The sequence below is a fragment of the Mus caroli genome, chromosome 15 (assembly GCF_900094665.2).
Source record: "Mus caroli chromosome 15, CAROLI_EIJ_v1.1, whole genome shotgun sequence".
Taxonomy (NCBI): Eukaryota; Metazoa; Chordata; class Mammalia; order Rodentia; family Muridae; genus Mus; species Mus caroli.
Genome location: NC_034584.1, coordinates 37,055,348 through 37,072,215, shown reverse-complemented (window position 1 = coordinate 37,072,215; position 16,868 = coordinate 37,055,348). Strand labels below are relative to the sequence as shown.

Here is a 16,868-nt window from a genome sequence, read left to right as displayed (position 1 = left end):
CTGCCTCAGCGGCTCTGTGGCTCCCGCCTGTCCCAGAAGCTGTCTGCCTCTGTGGTCCTCACTCTCACCTCTGCAGACTAAGTTCGGCGGAGTCCCGGAGACTGTTCTCATCTTCTAACATTCAGGCTAGTATGCAGCTCTCCTTGCTACTCTCAAATACTTCTTCCCACAATAGCTAGAATGAGTTTCCGATAGACAATTGGATTTGATATTTATCCTTTTTCATACATATGAACAATGTTCAACATATATATAAGCAAAGTCTACCACTAAGTCTTTCATGCTTTGTTTGATTATCCAGCTGTTGCCTCTAACCTTATTCAATCCAAAAGTTCCTCACTGTGATGATATTTCGGTAGCTGTTGACAAGTTTTCTACAACTGTGCTGCTTTGTTGGTTCTGTACTCATGCCCTGCATATACAAACCTAAGTTTATTACATGAATATGATTTCTACAGTTATGATACTGTCTTAACTGAACATAACTTCCCTGACGCCTTCCCTAGTAAATGCTGTGATGTGCCAGCCCATTGTTCCCTTGAGATCTGGATCTCCTCCCTATCTCCTGGGAATATTGGTGGCAGACTGCTGGCAGCTGAAGCCACCTCTCTTAAGTATTGTTGTGGCCAAGAAAAGTCATATCACTCAAGGTCGTTCCTCCTTTCTACAGGCAAATTTTGCTCAGAGATTGGTCAATATGGAAGTATAACTGCTCCCCCTATTCCTCCCCCATTCAAGACCAAGGTTCACAATCTTCTTACTGTGGCTTGGTTTTAGGACTACCTCTCCAGCCACAATGCCCTGATCCCTTAACTACACCACAAAAACTAGAAGTACCTTCTAAAGCACCCCTATGCTGGGTTTCCAGAAAAACCCATCATCCTCATTCGCAAGCCAATTTGGATTCTGTGCTTCTATTAACCTGTGAATGGCTCTCCAGAATCTACATTCCCTCACATCACTAATAAGTACTTATTAACTATCTCCAGTCAGGATTGTTTCTCTGTACATTAGTCCATAGTTTAAGGCTGTTGACCTTTTTGCTGGGACAGTCTCTCAGCTAGCTTCTAACTTAACCTAATTTCTCTGCCTTTGTGTCCTCTCTACAGGACACTGTCATTTCTCTACCTCTTCACCTTGCTGACCTTCTTTCTTAATGTCCTTCCTTCTGTCACCTGAGACTCTGTCTTGTCAGGTTGGTCAGCCTGTCCATCCTCCTGTCCCAGCTCATGGCACCAGCACTTTATTATGTAAAGTCACTTGACCTTCCCCACCTCAGCTTCCCTTTCTTTTGGGGGGAAGGTCAAGAAGCTATAAACATTTACATATCCTGCTAGCCTGGAACTCTTGGCTCAGCAATTGACATCTGAGAACACAGGGCACACTTTTTCATAGCCAGGAAATACAATATTTGTGAGTCATCCCAACATATACATCTAGGAACACTTTCCCTAAAAATTCAACTTAAAACTGTTAGCACAATTACCAAGAGTTGATAAATAGTACAAGTGCTTATACATACTTAATATTTCTATGTAGCAGTTGTTCTCTTTTCAAATCAGAAAACTGGAGCATAACATTTTTCATAAAATCACAGGAATTAATATAACTACAAGAAAGGATTTAACGTTCAGGCTTGTAGTTGCTGACTATACATATAGCTATCTCCCGATAATGGAAACTCCGTTACCTAATTCCTTAAATTAAATAAAATCCAAATGCCCAGTCTATGGCAGCATGTTTTTTCTAGTCCTGTTTTGTTTGTAGACAAATTGCCACATCTCATTTAGTCTTATATTTTCTCCTTTTTCCTTTTCTTCCTTGTTTTCCCTCTTCTTTCATTCTTTTTTTGCCTTGCGATAGTGTTTCACTCTGTCAGTTAGATTGGCCTTCAAACTTACCTGTAAGAGATGACCTTAAAGTAACGGTAATGCTCCTGCCCTGATCTCCTGGTGGAGAGGGAGTGGGCTTCAGGGATGAACCTCTGCATTCTGGTGTGATTCTCAACTTTCCATCCCTGTAAATTAAGGTATTTTGTGAAACTTTTGAAGCTCAAAAATTATTTTTCTAGATAGGTACTTTAAAAAAGACATATTTTATTTTAACAGTACAAATCTTTGCATGTATGTACGCTATGTGAGTGCCTAGTGCCTACAGAGGTCATGAGTGTAACAGCACTCTGGACTTGAGGTATGAATGGTTGTGAACCACCATGTGGGTACTGGGATCTGAACCCAATTCCTCTGCAAAAGCAACAAGTGCTCTAACCATAGAGTCCTCACTCCAGCTGTGGCCCTAATTTTCTGCATACATTTCTTTTCTATTTTATGAGCTTTGAATTACTTGATAAACAATTGGATTTTTATGTCTCTAATAAATAGTTAAGAGTTTCTGTCAGTTTAGGGATTAGGGTGGCCTTTTACATCTCATAAAAATTTACTATCTAAAAGTAGTTAAAAATAAATATACAATCATCAACATAACAATAAATACAACTTTAAAAATAACAGATTAATTGTGGAATTGACAAGATGCTGTGCTCAGTGGAGTGAAAAGAAAACAGTTCTGCAATGACAATCAGAGTTGTGCAGGCTGTAAAGATATCAGAGTTCAATGTAAAACCAATATGAATATACTGGTCATGGTGATGAAGATAATAGTGCTGTGATGCTTGCCATTAAAGTTATATTAAAATACACACAATGCGGCATGGTGAAAGAACCAGGACAATATGTTTTGACCATGGTCACCTCCTTTCCTCCAATTCTTCCTAGATTCACCTGTTTTTGGCTTCCTTGTCTGACCAATTTAAAGATCTATTTCTTTTCCTTTTAATCCTTCAAGATCTGTTTATGCTGCTCAAATGTGGAAGCTATTCAGGTTTTACATTCAATCTATTTTGTTTGAGGAGGTGGAGAGATGTCTCAGTGGTTAAGAGCACTGGGTGCTCTTCTAGAGGATTCATTTTATCCCTAGCATCCATACTGCATTTTACAACTATCTGTTTATTAATTTTATGGATTCAGAATCCAAACTAGATCCACTCATTGCATTGGTCATAACTCTCTAAATGCCTCCAAATGCTGTATACCTGGGACATGTTACCAAGTACTAAATGCTAACAAAATATTAATGTATATTAATAAAAATTATAGTATTTATATAAGAAATTAATGAAGATTTCAGGGTTTTTTTTCCCTAGGACATTTCTTTTCTTCATTTTTTTTTCCTGGTTAGATTCAAATCATAGTTTTTAGATGGTTGGTATATTTCATATTATCTAACATTAAAGGCCATAGAATGTCAATTCATCCCATTAGTGTTTGGACTAAGTTAAAGTGTTTATGAAGAATTGAAGTTTACATGATTTATTAAACTAATAATTTTTGAAATGGGTTTAGCATCGATCATCCTTTTGCTAATATCCTAAAAGTTTTTGATACATAATTAAAAACTATTTTATGCTATTATAACTAAAGAATGAGATTTACCATTTGAAAACAAATATAATTGTACTACTACTTTCAGGAAAGAACAACTAAATAAAGATCTTCTAATTTTAATATGATACATAACTAAAATCACACATTTCAATAGATAGTGTCTTTACAAGTGGTGTGTGTGTGTGTGTGTGTGTGTGTGTGTGTGTGTGATTGTTTTTCTTTTCTTCAGATATTGGGGAATTTTTTTTTTAAATATAAACTTAGTTTTTGTGTTATGTGTTTGTGGTTTGGACATAATTAGTAATTACGGTATTATTCTCATTATAACATCACAGATATTAAAATGAATCCTTCTGCACCTAGAAGAAACTTGACTTACTTAAATATGAAGGTAGAATAAGGACTTTATAATGTCCCTCTCGTCATACTCTCCCTATAATCTATAATTATTATGGGTGGATTTTTAATTTTGTTATTTTTATGTTTGGGTTTGAATGGTACTGTTAGGTCAGAAGTGACTGATTGATGGCTATTATTAGCTTTATATGAAAAAAATTCTATGTGAATAGAAAAATAAAATATTGAGAAAATTGTATGTAGAGAAACACTTGAAATGATTTAGTCAGGACGCACATCTTTTTTGCACACGTTTTATTTTTCGTTGGGATCTTTGCTGGGAAGTAGCTTTTCGAAACATTAAATAGTGCACTGGGAACTCAGTGACATGAACTCTAGGCTTGGGTCTGCAGTTGCTTCTCTGATCGACCTTGGACACTTTTTTGCTTTATTTTTCCAAATCTCAGATCCTCCGGAGTAAAATGAGGAGGTAAAGCTGAAGTTCATTCCAAATCTACAAAACAAATTCATATGAACTGAAAAAAAAAATTCTCCTGAGCTTCTCATGTAAATTTGAGCCTTGGATTTTTGGAGGTATTGGAAAACTTGCTTCACTTTTTTTTGACTGAAATGTTTCTCATTTCTCCAATCCTCGAGGCTACATGGCCCTGTGGTCCTGGCTGGAACCAGTAGCAGATGTTGTGAAATACCAAGAAGAAAGTTATTTCTGCAGAACTGTACTGCTCTTGTAAATATCTAACATAGGTTTCCAAACTGAAGTTTTAAAAGGAGTTTTATTTGAACTTGCAAAGCATTTCTGTTGCACTTGATCTCTCTTTTGAAACAGCATCACATTATGTATTGCACTCTAGCCTCGAACTTAGGAGCCTCCTTATCTCAGGCACTTGATTACAGGAATGTGCTGCCATACCTGACTACAACATTTTTCCAGTTTAGTAGATGTCATAATTCTATTTAATCTGGTGCTAATGTTGTGATTATGTCCTAAACCCAGAGATAATTATTTTGATGAATGGAATTTATAGTATATACTTCTTGCCTGAGATGAAATATTTATGAGGTACAACCACTTTGGAGGGTAGGAGAAGAGCTGGATGGTAAATAGCCTCACAAGCAATATAATGCACAAACACAAACAAAAATGGCATGGCATGAGGAAGGGTCTATGAACCATTTGAGAAGCCTGGGAAGGTTTGCCAGGCGTAGTTGGGAATAACATAAAATGGGAAAATAGTAATTATCTGAAGAGTAATGCAGACAGTTGGTAATAGATGAAACAGGAGAGAAGAAAGTTAAGAAATTAGGTTTCATGGAATGGAATGGTGTCCCATTTATTGCTGAACACATACGAGGCATGTGTCCTCAGCATCTTGTGAAGCTGTGAGTCTGCATTATGCAAAGAGAAGTATTGATTGCTCAATACTGAGAGCAGTGCTAGTCTACAGATATAAACACAAATACTTAGGATTTTGGCACTATATCCATTTAGCAAACTGTAAGTACTAGGTCATGGCACCTTTGTGCCTATGACTTCTTTGGTCATAGGCTTCTGACTAAATCCACAGTACTAGGCATAAATTATCTTCAATGGAGGCAGCCTCATATCCAATCAGAAATTATTAAAGCAAAACAGAAACAAACAAACAAAAACTAAGAAAAATAAAAAGAAATATAGATTTTCTTCTCCAGAATAAGAAAGAAACATAAAATTTCACTTGCATATATTTGTTATTTAGTTTCACATTCAAGTCCTTGGTTAAAAATATGATTCAGATAATAGTTGCAAACTTAAGAGATTAGTTCTGCTGAGAGTGGGGAAGATTGAGAAAGGCTTCTTTGAGGAAACCCCTGGTGCTTTATAAAATGTGAGTACATGTGTGTGGGGCAAGTTTAAAGGATGGTGGCAGAGGAGGGAGCTCAGCATTCCAAGAAGAACGATGTGGTCAAAACACAGAGGTAGGAAAGGACACCTCATTTAAAGAACAGCCACAATCTCCAAAGTGGGGTTCACTGTGCTACAGATAACAGAAAGCCATAACCCATGCCGAAGAGTTGGGAATTATACTAATTGTGAAGAGAAGTAAACACAGGCACGGTTTTGGTCTACAGAAGAATCTGCTTATCCACATGGGTTCCTAATTGCAGACCTGTTGTAACATTCTATCCAACACAAGAGAAAGTATTTTCCCCTGCAGGAAACCTCACACAATGCCTCCCAATGGTTTTTAGCATCATAATTACTCCACTCTGTCTTCAGTCTAGAAAATGCTGGGAAGGAATTTTCTTGCTGCTCTCTAAATAGAAATAATACAATGAGAATATTTCTTCTTTTCTTGAGCATTTCTACACTACAAAACATCATTTAAGATCTCAGATTTTACAATGGTCTTACTTTTTTTCTGGTAAAAGAAAAATCCATGATTCTTTGAAGTAGCTATTGACCTTGGGATTTTAGGCACTGAAAGAGGGTCCAGCTAGGGAGCCGTTCATGTTCACTCTGTAAGGCACATAAGACCTCAAAGAATTGAAATACAATTTAAGGACCTGTATATGTTTTGTAGTTATTTTATGCCACATAACTCATTTTGACATTCAAATTTTCTAATGTATTACTAGAAAAGGCAAGGTACATTGAAAGAATTGTTTTTGGTTTTGATTTTTTGGTTTTGTTTATGATTTTGTCTTGAACTAATAGCAGCTAAGTTTTGTATTTTTCTAAACTTTAGAAGATAAAATTATATTTCCTTAGAACTCACAAAGATATGTATGTATCTGAGTTTACATGTGTGTTTAGATTCAAAATATGTTGTGATCTCATCTCTTCCCAACAGAAAGCCAATAAAATAATATTTGATGTCAGGATTTCCTTTGAAAGAAAGTATGATCATTGATTTTGAAATCATACACATTTCATGGCCTTCCATGAGAACCACTGAGATCTGACATTTTCCGTGATATTAAAATTGTTGCTGTGACTGTGTTTCTGGTGTCAAAAACTCAAGGAGTCTGAGTCTTGCAAAACAAAACACCTTCTTAGCAAATCTCTGGTAATTCCTCAGTGACTCAATTCTCTGTCAAAACACTTTACTTCAGTCAAGAAAGATTTCTGGTAACAAACTTCTCTGGAAGTAAGCATGAGACTGAAAGGACAGGTTAGATGGGAATCTTTCTAAAGATTCCAGGGTCCTTTACAAGTAAAGAAACACACACTCTAAACAAACAAACAAACAACAAAAACAACAACAAACAAGTAGAGGTTGTCAACTCAAAAAATAAAATACTCTATTAAAAAAAAAGTAAAAGAATACCAAGAGTTCTTAAAAGATTGTTGCCTGATTAAAGAGTAGACATTAGAATGACTGTTCTTTAGCTTCTGTGTTTGAAAATAATATTGACCTTAACCTAGGTAATCCATATAAAAATCTACTCCCATGTTGCTTTTCCTCTGAACCTAGTACTCTGTTTATTCATTTAAGTAGTATTAGACTGCTTAGACCATCAGTAACATCAACTTCTGCCATGAGCCATGCAGTAATTGGCCATGTCTCCACCTCACTATGTTTACAAATTTTACACCTATACCAAAGTGTGTTTGTTTAACTTAGATTCATTCATTCACCTAACTCCTGGTTACTGAGGTACTCTATGACACAGTCTTTCTTTGGAACCTAATATTGTGTTTCTTTACATGTATTTATTACTTATTTCCTGGGTGTAGGTGAGAAGAAAGAAGTAAGACCTTCAGTTATTGACCTTATTGGCAGGGTTTTTTCTTTCAGGTTATATTTATTTTGTATTGAACCACTTCTATATGCCTGATGCTTATTTATGTCTGGTGTCAGTTGCTCTCATATACTCACCTCTTACCTGGTGAAACTGCACACTACCCGTTGTTTTAATCTTCCTACTCACACAACTCTCTTTGCAATCTTCCTTTGAACTTTGCTTCCACTTACAGATTTGGGTCTGTGGTTGCTGATCAACATCCTAACACGAGCTCTCCTGGAAATTTAATCACTGACTTTGATTTATATATTTTCTCACATATTCACTTATAGACTTTTGGGAACAAGTAAATTATCATTTTCATTTTGGAGAGTTTGGTAAAACACTGCTTCACCAATATGTAAAAAATTGTTGCAGAAGGCTCATGGAGACATCTCCAGCTGCGATGACTATCCCAAGATTCAAGACCAATAAACAAACCTTCCGTTCCTTAGCAAAGAGTATGAAGCAATTGGAAGAGATGAAAAAATTTAATGCCTGAGTTCCAAAGGAAATTATCCAATAGAATGGGCACTTGTAGGTGATATAAGTCTGTTCATAAAACTTGATACTTTCATTTCTCATTTGCACTAAAGTAGTCATTTTACTGGGGTGTTTTATGAGTTATTTCCTTAAGTCTTTCTGTTGGCAGCCATAGACCAATTCTATATTCACTAAAGCAGTGGACCAATACAATGTGAACAGACCATTAAATCATTAATATTGGCTAAATGTCAAATCATGAAAAATAATGCCCTTGGGACTTGAATTCTAAAAGATAATTATGTAACTAGAGTTAGAGTGTTACAACATATAGACCATCTCTTGGGATGCTTAAAATTTAATCTCCAAACAATTTCAATTCTTTGTTTATTATGACTCAATAAATAGTGATTCAATGCTTATTATGTGTATGGGACACAAGAGTTCACAAGGAATAATAAATTTCCAGTCTAGTCAAGCAGATAAAGCATGTATATTACTAATAATATTACATTAGAAAAGATGAGTTGTCTATCTATCTAATGATAGTTTAAAGAAAAAAAACGTGTCCTAGTCTCTCTCATTAGGAGAGACCTGTTCAAGGATAAGTTCAGATCCCTAGCACCCATGCAAATGCTGAGGAAGCCTTTTAGGAAACCTCTCCATCCCCCACATCTCCGAAGACAAACTTATACTATTATTTTTTTTTTCATTTATAGACCTCTGTCATTCACTGCTAATCATTTGTATAATCCAACAAGATACCTTCATATTGTCAAAGATGAAATGCCTATGGATATAAAAACATATATGTAAAATATTGTTAGGGATTATGCTGGTAAAATGGTAGCTGTAGGCTTTCCTTCAAGATCCATGACTTTATTGGCCCTGGGTATTTGGCTAGGTTTCCAGTGTCAACCATTATTTAACTCTTTCTCGGGGCATCTTATGTCTAATTAGAGAATTGTTGGTTACCACAAAGTACATATGCCACCCATGCACCCTTGGGGTGATCATGTCACATTGGTCATTGTTGTAGATCATACACATTATAGCTGATTAGGATTCTTGATTTCTTCATACATTTGGCAGCTTGCATGGCAACTTCTGGCACCATAAAAGTGAGTCCTCAGGGAAGCAACTTTTAGGTCTGTTCTAGCTCAGATGTCTCTGGGCACAGGGCTGTAGTGGAATGGGGAAACCCAGAGAATAAATAGCCTATATGAGTAAATTAGTAGTCTCTTGGACTATAATGGCCAAAAACTTAAAGTAGAGCCTCTCACACCTGATGTGATCTTTGTTAGATGCTCTTTGGACCTTTGATGGTACATTGTAAGCCCAAATGGAATTTCTTTATTTAGATTATATATATATATATATATATATATGCATATATATATATATATATATATATATGTATGTATGTATATATACCAAAGCTGTGTGTATTATAAGTGCTTTAAGTAAATAATCTGATTTCTTATGATTTTCTAGACACCCTTACTATTATTTTACCCTCCTCTCTCTTTCTTCAATATTTATTTTCATCTTCTTTCCCTAATGAGAGCCTGTCTCATTAGGATCCATTTTCTCCTTCAGATTCCACATCTTAATGTCTATGGCTCCTCTACCAGTTATTGCTAAAATGATCCCTTTTTACTTGCCTGGTTTCTGGAACCACCCCAGGTCCTTTACTCACATCTAAAGATTTGGAGCGAGTAAGGGCAGATGAGAGAATATGTGGTTTGTCTTTCTGGGTCTGGCTTAACTCACTCTTTTCTAGTTCCATCCATTTAACTTCATTATTTCAGCTTTTTTTTTTTTAAACAGTGGAATAGTATTTCATAGCTCATGTATGCAACATTTTCATTCCTTTAAGAATACACCCAGGAGTGGTATGGCTTGCTCATGTGGTAGTCGACTTTTTAAAATTTTTTGAGGATTTTCCATATTGATTTCCAAAGTGGCTCTACCAATTTGAATTCCCATCAACAATGAATGGGGTTTCTTTTACCCACTTCTCTTCTAGTATTTGTTTTCAGCTCTTTTGTTGCTCTTTGCCATTTGACTGTGATAAAATGAAATCTCAAAGTTGTTTTGAATCACATTTCCTTCATTTTTTAGGAATGATGAAACTTTTTGCAATATTTCTAAGTCATCTTTTTTTTTTCTATTGAGAACTTTGTGTTCAAATCACAAGTCCATTTTGAGTAGGTCATTTGTGGATTGACTTATTTAAAAAAAAAAACTCTCTATATTTTAGATATTAACCCTCGATCAGACATAGAGCTGGCATTGGTCCACATGCCCAGAGATGTCCTCAATCTTTGTCAAGGACATTTTTGTTTGCAGTAGATAGAGACAATCTTAGAAAATTATAACCAATGAAAATATAGACTAGTGAAGTTCAGTTGCAACTGATTCATCTACATACAACTCTAGTGCCCAAGGCTCAGGGATCTTCAAGGAAGAGGGGCTGGGAAGATCATAAGAGCTAAAGGGACAGGGATTTTTCTGTTAGGTTGTGTCTCCTAGGAATGTTGGAAGCTACATCCATGAAATCTTACCAGTATAACTTAGTAAACATTACCCAAACAAGTAAGATACCAATACCCATGGCAACACAGATGGGGAAAAGCCCAGTAAAATTCAACATGACACAAAGAAGTACAGGTACCTAAGTAATGCTGAGAGGAAGAGAAAGAGTCTTATCCAGGGGAGACCATACCAATTGATATCCACTACTAAATGGGCAGCTTTGAAAACATATATATACAAGTAACATTATACAGACTAACCAGGTTATATTTATGTATATTTAGGAATACACACACACACACACACACACACACACACACACACACACACACGCAATTACTGCAAAGAGAGGTCATGAATTTGAAAGCCAGCAAGGAAATTCTTATGGGAGGATTCGAAGTGAGAGAAGATAAGTGAAAAATGATTTAATTATGATTTCAAAAATTAAAAACACTAAGAATGGAAATGTCTTTTTCCCCAGAAGTCCTAAAATTAAACATAATTTTCTCTCTATGTAAATCATTACAAGAAATGTTGCGTTTACTTTCTGCTATGGGTTTTACCTGTCTCACTCAGGTGTGGTCCTGATGCCTTCCTTGCTGACAAAACCTTGCTCTTTCAGTGGTGGTGCAGGCTGGGGACGATGGTTAAATCAAAAACAGTCCTGGGCTGCCATGGCAGACCTATGGCTCTATTAAGCAACTCTCTGATTGAGTCCCTGCTACCAGGCTCTAAAAATATTATGGGGTAGAGAGATCTCATCAGCAATTTCTTCAAGTAATTGTTAAAAAAGACTAACTGCTTTAAAATGGTGACAGGGAGAGACATTAAATCGAAAATAAAAATGTGCTCTGCTTGTGAGCACCTAAGACCTTAAGTTTGATAACTGACACTACCTATTGTTTAAGATTTAAGGCCAAGCATCGATTTGTCATACATATAAATCAGTCTGCTTTAGATGATGAAAAAGACTCTTGGCATCCTAAAAAGAGAGTTAAAATGGAAATCTTTTTAGCAGATAAAATTAGTGTGATACTAGGTTTATGGGACTGGGATGCTATCCAAAAGAAAAGAGTGAGGTTAGCAAGAAACCTTAATGGGTCAGTGTACTTGCTACCAAGACTGAAAGCTTCGGCTCTATCTTCAGGATCTGCCTGATAGAGAAAAGAGACGACACCAAGGTTCCCTCTCTTTGGGTGGCAGAGAGAGAGAGAGAGAGAGAGAGAGAGAGAGAGAGAGAGAGAGAGAGAGAGAGAGAGAGAGAGTCATTGAAGTTATTTTATGGTGTATAAAGATACTTGAAAGCCTGATGCCACAGAATAGAGTCTATTACTACTATGAATGCACTAAGAAATGTAATAACTTCATCCTTCCACATGTGAAATTTCCAAACCTGAAGGGTACTATATTTTTCATATAGATACATGGAGAAATATGCTTATGCTGACTAGCAGAGATGTAGTAACAAACATTTTTTTCCTTAATTAAGAAAAAAATAAAGACACAAGCTGTGACAGTCTCCCACCTATGTCTTTAGTCATATACAATTGTCTCCTATAGAGCTTCCTTCTTTTTTTGTTGAATACCCCACTCCCATTCTTTCCTGCTTCATTATTTTTGTCCCTTTAAATTTTTGCTCTGGAAGAGCATTTTAATTTAATATCGTAACACACAATCTGTCTTGCCATCCACTTTTTCCTGGTTGGATAATGAAAAAAGTGATTAGGATTTCTGTGGAGTTGTTTTAGAAGAGTCATCATTAATGGCTCACACTTCAAGTTCTTGGGGTTTTTTTGTTTGTTTTGTTTTGTTTTTGTTTTTTTAATTTTTAAAATTTTTTATTTTCAAGACAGGTTTCTCTGTGTATCCCTGGCTGTCCTGTAACTCACTTTGTAGACCAGGCTGGCCTCTTCCTGCCTCTCCTGCCTCTGCCTCCCGAGTGCTGGGATTAAAGGCGTGTGCCACCATGCCCAGCCCTCACTTCAAGTTCTATTTCACCAGAATGAACTGCAAAGGTAGTCTTGACTTTTATTTTGTGAAGTGAAGTTCCACTTGCAATAACTCTCAGCTGAAGAGACAAGCAAAAGTTCTTATTTATACACAAGGATTTGAATTCAAACTAACAGTCTATGATTTCATTAGTCTCAATTCAAGGAAGTTTCCTTAACTAATTATAAAAATGTCTGGCAATAATGAGTGGGTAGCCTTTGTTTACCTGTGGCAATTATGTACTTTAACTTTGGGTCAACAACTGTGACTCTATTACAACAATGAAGCTATGTAGTCCCTGGGTAAAGAACTATTCCTTGGCCTGGATTTCTCTGGAATCCCTATAGGACTCCACAGAATCATAGTTGTCCTTATTTGTAGATTTCTTTAAATAATTTTGGCAAAATGTTAATGTATGAAACTCTGTCTCTGTCTCCCAGTGCAAGAGAATGAGTATAAAAATGAGTATCTCTTCTTACATCATGAGTTGCCCCTGTGTGCCACACTAAGGACATGAAAATAATATCAGATACATTATTAATGCAATCTCATCTTGTTCATGGAAAGTTCATTATACTCAAGATAATGGTCTTGTGTACTTTTTAAAAATATATATATCAGTATACTTTGAACTGTTTGTGAGTTTTATGTGTGTATGGGCCTGCATGTGTAGAGGTCAGAGGAAAACATTGGATGTCATTCCAGGCTTTCCACCACATATGAGACAGTGTCCTATCACCAGCTTCTGTCTACAGCAGGAGGGCTGCCAACCTGTGTACTTCTGATGATCCTCAGTCTCTTCCTTCCATTTCACTGGGGCATTTTTCTGATGGCAGGTGACAGTGCCACTCTCTGTGCTGTGTGTGCTCTGCGTAGACCAACTCAGCTCTTGCATTTTCATGAGAAGTACTTTACCCACTGAGCCATCTTCCCAGTATTCATCTTCTTTCAAATCACTCCAACCTATATGCTAATGTTTATATTGGACCTTTGCTTCTTGTTTTAGTAATTTGTGAATTGACCAGGACCTTAAGAAAATATTTATCTTATTAGACCTTTCTTCTTTAAAAAATAATGTTAGCTAAAGAATTTACCTTAGGCATGATTTTACTTTGAGATAGTTGCCTAATCTCCATTGTCTGTAACACAAAATAAATGAATAATCACTAAGAACAGAAGAACTAATGGAAAATGAGATGAAGCCTTTTTTACTTTGGTCTGTGCATATAATATATTGAACATGGTTTTGTCTTTTGGAAAAATGCAAAACTCAGACAAAATAGGACTGGGGAAGATTAGAAGGAAGTGGGCCCGACATAAGACATAAATATTCCGCCAGAGGAAGGACACAGATGTTACAGATATCATTCTCACTTCAGCATATACTTCCACATTCATACTGAGGGGCTGAAAGGTCTCTCAAACATATTACAGTATATTCATACCACAGCTTCCAGGAGATAGCTGAGAACATGTGATAGCTGGGAAAATACTGAATATTCATACCACAACATCCAGGTGATGCTGAAGAGCAGGATGTGATTCCTGGGAAATGGTAACAAAATATGTAAAATTCACATTGTAAAGAACTGTGTAAAGGGTAATATTGCTTCCATTTTTATTAATACATGAGGAAAAATTACTTTGCAAGATCCAAAATGGACAACAATGATTTCTTTTAAAGAAAGAGATCATGGGCTAGAAAGATGGCTTGATAGTTAGAACATTTGCTGGTCATTCAGAAGACCTGGGTTTGATTCCCAGCATCTACATGATGGTGCAGAAATATCAGTCACTCCATTTACAGAAGAGTGATGCCCCCCGCTGACCTCCTCAGGCAGCAGACACAAATGAAGTGCATGCAAAGGCATACAAGCAAAACATGTGTGTTATAAAATAAAAATAAAAGTAAATCTTTAAAGGCGAGAGAGGGGACACTGTAGCTATGACTTATTAATGTCTGATAGTCTTATAGGGATGTATTCAGATATTAAAAATTATAATCAAAATAGATATCTTATATCGTGAAGGAAAAAGACTTAAGAATCACAGTATCAGGAATAGGGTTTGTATTTATTGTCTGAATTAGCTTGAGGAACATTTTTTCTACCTCTCAGAGTTTGAAAATAAAAGCTTATATGTGACTATTCAGTATTAGCAGGTCATGGTTAGAAACTTTTTGTTCTATTCTGAACTGGAAATTCTGTTAGTGACTGACACCAGGCAAACAAAATGGAATTTAATTGTATGCTTTATTCTGGCCTAAAAACTCTGAAGGAAAAAAAACCCTTCAAACATGAAGCAATAATATTATTTCCTAAAACAAAAATTATTAAAGATCACAGAATAAAGACAAAACATTACATTGTACATGTATTACATTGTATATCTAAGTAGAACACTAGTCACGTGTATTTTCATAGCTCCCGATTTTATTTTACTTTTATTATTACTGTTTCATATTTTGCCAGAGCTGGTTGAGATCCTGGGAGACTTTCATTCATGTGATATTAATCACCATTGATTTTGTGTAGGTATGATTCAAAGAAGTGGAGTTCGGAAGGAAACGTTGCTAGATGATGTAGGTGAAAATCCACATTGATAGAGAGTACCAAACTGCTGATCCTGATGACTGTAGTGCAGATACTCGGGGCCTCTGGAAGCAAACAAAAGATCTGGGCAAGTTCACATTGCTCAGGACAGAAAGGAAAGAGGAAAGAAGAGGATAACCACCAGACAGGAAGCTGCGCCAGACAACTTCTGTGATTCCCCATGTTTCACCCATAGATGGTCTGCATGTCTCTAGTAATCTCAGATGGTTCTTAACAGCCCAATTTGTTTTGCCTGTTGAGCAGACCTTTGCTCAAAGGATCTCTTAATTTGCTGCACACGAGCCATTGATCCAAGTTTTTGAAAAATGCATGTAAGAAATATTTGTAGAGAATAAGTTGGGTTCTTTAAATAGTATTGTTTATAAGATCAAATAACTGCTGGAATTTGGACATAGTTTATATTAAGTCACTAGAAACAAATCTTTCAGACTTAGAAGTAGTGCATGAGACCTTTGTTATAAGGCCTAGAGGGCTATAAAAAGTGAGACATAGAGTGTATGCTCAGCAAATGTTTGTGTGGTGAATGCTACTTGCAGGTTTGGGTCCTTCGCCTTTTCTATGAGATGTACCAAAACAAGCCCCTGTCAATGACACTTGTGTATTCGTTGTATCAATAGTAAAAAAAAAATACTTAGAATAATTTAAGTTTGAAATATTAATGAAATTGTCTGCTGTATTGACATTCTAATGGAGATTTCTGTTCAGTAACACCTAAGGACAAGAATAAATGCCACTTCTTTTTGTTCCCTGCACTAACAGTGAACCATGTGGGTTCCTGTATGCATATCAAACAAGAACAGCACCCACTAAGCTGCAGCCACAGGGAATTGCACCCATTCATAATTCGGAACCTGTGACTCTTGGCTGCAATCTTTATCCCTCCTCCCTCTCTCTTTCCTCCTTTTATCTATTGACTTTTGGTTCATAAAGTGATTTGTTGGAAGGGTTGAGTTCAGAGACAGGAGGAAAAAAAGAAGTTTACACACTCAACAAATTATCTTCTAGGTCATGTTCTGTCAAGTGGATGATCTTTCTTTCTGTTTTACCGCAGGTTATATTTAAAAGGTCACACAGGGACAGCAGGCAAACAGAGCAGCTTGATCTTACATGGTGCTGATTTCAGCACAAAGGATGCTGATAACGACAACTGTATGTGCAAATGCGCCCTCATGCTAACAGGAGGTGAGTCTCCGAGGCTGTTTCCTAAACTGCCTTTCATTGGGTTGAGGTTTGGGGTTTCTTATCTCTGAGAAAAGGGTATGATCTCCTGGTCAGGAAACTGAAAAGCAAGTCCCTAGAGATCATTTAGCTCTGCACAGGGGTTTATCCTGTTCTTCAGCCTCCACACAGGGGTTTATCCTGTTCTTCAGCCTCCTCACAGGGGTTTATCCTGATCTTCAGCAGGACATTGCTGGCATAATTTAAAGTACCCCCTCACACCCCTGCCCCTTCATCTGTGATAGGAATATCCTAAGCTTCATTCTGAGTGAATTTGTGTCGGTTTGAAGTTACAGGCACTCTCCCTTTAAGATCATCTATGGTTTGTAAAGCAAATGCTTTACAGCTATGCAGTCAAGCTTAGTGATGAATTTTTCACATTGAATAAAAACAAAAAGGGAGAAATTATTTAAACCTAATGTTATACATCCAGACCAAGCTTTACCCGGGTTTTGAAAAAGAT

The 16,868-nt window shown here is 36.5% G+C and overlaps 1 protein-coding gene across 4 annotated transcripts in view; it reads left to right on the top strand.

The window, feature by feature from the left end:
* Positions 1-16,868, top strand: part of Angpt1 (angiopoietin 1) — a 233,575-nt gene that overhangs the window by 203,283 nt on the left and 13,424 nt on the right. For all 4 annotated transcript variants that reach the window (XM_021183365.1, XM_029469438.1, XM_029469437.1 and 1 more), the window contains one exon: positions 16,239-16,369. In XM_021183365.1, coding sequence (XP_021039024.1) covers positions 16,239-16,369 — 131 coding nt within the window. The remainder of the gene's footprint in view (positions 1-16,238; positions 16,370-16,868) is intronic.